We start from the raw sequence: 3,732 nt of genomic DNA on the forward strand, positions 1-3,732 counted from the left end.
TCATGTTCAGCATGATGAAAAAGTTATTTGGTCTAGCAATGATGATGGGACAGATTTTATTTTAGATAAGTAACTTGTGTCAGCTTTACCCTTTCCTCTGGAATATTCAGAATTGGCTGTTCCTGTAGACAGGATTATGCTGGAATTGTTGGTGGGATTTTACTATGTAGAAATCCTATTTACTCTATGTATTCCTTACTCTTTGCACATCAGAGAGGTGATGTAGAGAATTCCTCTATTCTAAACATGTGAAGCTGGCAAATCTTCCCTTCTCCTCCTGAGAAAACAAATCAATCTCAGATACTCCCCTCCAAACCAAACTCAGAGTAGTTTGCTTTGGGAGAGAAAGCCTAACAAACGTATTCTTACTGAGATGGCCTGCCGTGTTCACCAGGTTTGTGTGGAGATGTGTGGGGATGGTTATGGGACCTGCCTACTCTTTTCCCTTATCATACATGTTCTGTGCTCCTTTGACATTTTTGTCTTGCTTTCTGTTTAGCATCCTGCTCCTTCATCCGGCTGACACTGGAGCTGAAGGCCAGATTTTGCTCTGTACAAAGGTATTGTGATGTGTGTATTGTGAGCGAGTAAAAAATTTCCAGATGGGAAAGCAGATCATGCCTTATCTAATGCACCTGATTAGGCAAAATGGGAGGCTGAAAGACTCACGAGTGGTTGTATCTTATTACAAAATGTAAATGGTAACTGACAATGGAAAAGCTGGATGTGGGAGAAGGGAGAAGCAGTTGGGTAGGGGGCGGGTGGATTTATACAGCGTTGTGAGAATTCTGTGCTCTGTCGTGAGCTGTGCAGATAGAGATAAAGCAGCCTGACTTTGGAGTAGTCAAATCAGTGGGTGTTTTGAAAAGAAGTAGCAGTAGCATCAGTTCCATCTGAGCTCTGGCTTCCTAGGCCCGTATTACCACTATCTTTGTTGCTCATGGTGTGATAATGTATAAGAAATGGGAGGGGGGAGGAAGACTTCAACAGCAGACATTGCAAAGGGTCTTCAGTAGCAGAGGCTATGATTTCTAGGTTGAGGAGCACCTGGGGAGACTTTCTGTGGGTCTGCAGAGATGTTTTACCTCCTCTTCCCTGTGACTGCATCTCATTAAAAGAGTAAATAAAATACACAGCGCCCCTAGTCCAGGTTACCACTGTGGAACTTAGAGTGAGGATGTTTGTGCCTGTCAATGGTGTGTGTGGGGGGTGATCTAGGCCTCTGAATACAGTAGTGTGGGGCACCAAGGATGGCATGTTACAGTGCAAAGATGTTTGGTTATGTCCTATTCTGCAAGGAGATCACTGGAGAGAGAGAAATAGAGCTGTTCTCACCCTTTTAGTTAACATTTTGGCATTCTTCTTTGTTCATCCCTGGAAACACCATTGCTACAAAATCTCGTTACTGGTGTTTGCCAGTGGAATCAGGTATCGTGAGCCACCCTCAAACACCTCCCATTCTCTGCAGTGTTAGGGGTCCTGCCCTTACAGGACTCCCCGTGTGTACCAGGTATGATGATTGTGAGAGTACCCCACTGTATTCATATTGTCCCAAGGTATGTGAACACATTCACTGTCGTCACCGTGCACACCTGCCACATCTGTGAGCTGACTGTCCTTCAGGAACTTCTCATTTTCCTGGAAGCCCGGGTTGGCTCCTGGAGTCTTGTTGTGATGAGGCAGGTGCTTATGTGTGATCATTAAACTGAGGCTCTGGCAGACAGTGTGTGATATTAGAAGTATGAAGAGGATGTTTCTAGCCTTCTCCACTGTATCTTTCTGCTCTTCTTCACAGTAATCCTGCCTTGAATCAGGCCTGTTCCAGCTTCCTCTGCGGCTTGTGCCTGAGCCTTTACTCTGCCACAGAGAAGGAGAGAACTTCTTCTCAGGAGGGCAAGTCTGGGGAAAGAGACAAATTGCTTTATTTAGTTTGAGGCCCTGCCACCCTCTATTTAGGCAATAGGTGCAAAAATAATAAAAAAAAAGACAAAGGAGGAGGGAAAGGAGGACACACATAAGCCCTATTTAAAGATTTTTTTTTTTCCCCCAGCTTTTTTTTTAAGATGGTCCAGCAAGGAGATAACACTCAGAGAATGCCTTTTGAAGAGTTTGGAACCCTACCTGAAAGGATATGTTTCATCCGCCTATGGTTTTGTTTACATGGTGACATTTATTAGCACAACTGTGCATGGCTTAATTGAAACAATATTACTTGCCACATAGTCACCCATATCTGCAGATTAAGGTCATTTTTTCCTCTGCACACTCTATAAAGCTTTCCTGTCTGTACTGTAACTTTCCACAATAGGTAAGTCCCAAATAAAATGAGATTAAAGTTTCCACATCACAAAAGCCACTTTTCCCACTGGCAGTAGTCACCATACAGGCAGCATCAGCAAAGAGCTGGGAACCTCAAACAGAAGTGTCTTTTCATCCTCAAAGCCAACTCCATTAAATCATGTCTCACACCTCTATTCATTCCAAATCATAGAGGTGCGCTTGCTGTGTGCAGACTGTGGGGTAGTAGGTTGGCTTTGATATTTCTTACATCAGGAGCTTCCCTAATTTCACATGCTTGAGTTAGGGCAGGCAGATGCTTCCATTTCCCTGTTCCACTCTGCTTTGTTGTAGACATTCCTCATCACTGCCTGCCTGCTCATACTAGTTTTATTTCTAGAGCAAGAGATGTCTGAGCTCCTGCAGAAGGGTCTGCCTCAATTAAACTATACCGTTGCTGAAAGCCTTCTCCTCCTGGCTGAAACCCCTGAGCCTTTCTCTTTGGATCAGTCTCTTTGCAGCCACCAGCATTGCTTCATACTACTCTTACACTTTGCCTACACCCTTGGGGACAGGTGAGCCAAGAGTATACAAGGCAAGTGGTTTTGTGGCCATTACATACCATGTGTGGGTGGGTAAGGCATGTCTGATGTTCTTGTTTCCACTCCAATCTCCTTGAATGCAGGTTTGTCCCAGAAGCAGACTTATTTTTAGCCGTAAGAAATTTCCTCCTATCAGCACAGGACCATGGAGTCTGTCCCCCTCCATACATACTCAGAGCTGCACTTTACCTCCTTGCTGTCTGTCAGGACAAAGGCAAAGCCCTGGACTTGGTAAAAGAAGATTTCATTCCTACCTCTTGGACCCTTTCTGTTGAAACTAAGGTTTCTCCCCACTCCCATCAACCCTCTTGCAGAAAGTATTTTGACACAGGTGGTGAGTGGTGAATGAGCGAAGAATGTGCAGTGCATCTACACTCTGGAAAGTTAACTGTGAAAAGCCACTAGGGAATATAGATTTGACTGAATAAACTTGTGTATGTGTGGGAAGTGTAAATGCGTTGGATAGGCTGTGAATTCACATACAGAATATAATAAATTTCATAGCTTCAGTCTCCTGAACACATCTACAGCCTCTGCAGCAGGCTTTCTAGTGTTCCCATATGGCTCTTTGCTGCTGCACAGCTTTGAGCACTGTATAAAGCCTACAAGTTTCTTAGCTTTTGTGATGCAAATGGGCTTCACAAAATGATGTTTAACTGATATAATTGATTGTCTACTTAAAAGACAGTGTGACTGTTTCTCCCAGTAAACTCTCATCACTTCAGCTTTTCGATATTCAGTATCTAGTGATTATTTTGTTCTCTCTCCCCCTCCCCCTTTCCCTCCCACACACTTACCAGAGGTCGTTGTGTACCATAAGGAGGATCCTGGATAATCTTCCAGATCTGAGCTT

At 44.0% G+C, this 3,732-nt stretch overlaps 1 protein-coding gene across 1 annotated transcript in view; it reads left to right on the top strand.

The window, feature by feature from the left end:
• Positions 1-3,732, top strand: part of MEI1 (meiosis inhibitor 1) — a 37,853-nt gene that overhangs the window by 15,001 nt on the left and 19,120 nt on the right. The window contains 4 exon segments of the mRNA XM_009321987.1: positions 2,678-2,852; positions 2,963-3,110; positions 3,680-3,729; positions 3,731-3,732. The exon segment at positions 3,731-3,732 is cut by the window's right edge and continues 218 nt beyond it. Coding sequence (XP_009320262.1) covers positions 2,678-2,852; positions 2,963-3,110; positions 3,680-3,729; positions 3,731-3,732 — 375 coding nt within the window.

This window comes from Pygoscelis adeliae, unplaced genomic scaffold (genome assembly GCF_000699105.1).
Source record: "Pygoscelis adeliae isolate BGI_AS28 unplaced genomic scaffold, ASM69910v1 Scaffold60, whole genome shotgun sequence".
Lineage (NCBI taxonomy): Eukaryota > Metazoa > Chordata > Aves > Sphenisciformes > Spheniscidae > Pygoscelis > Pygoscelis adeliae.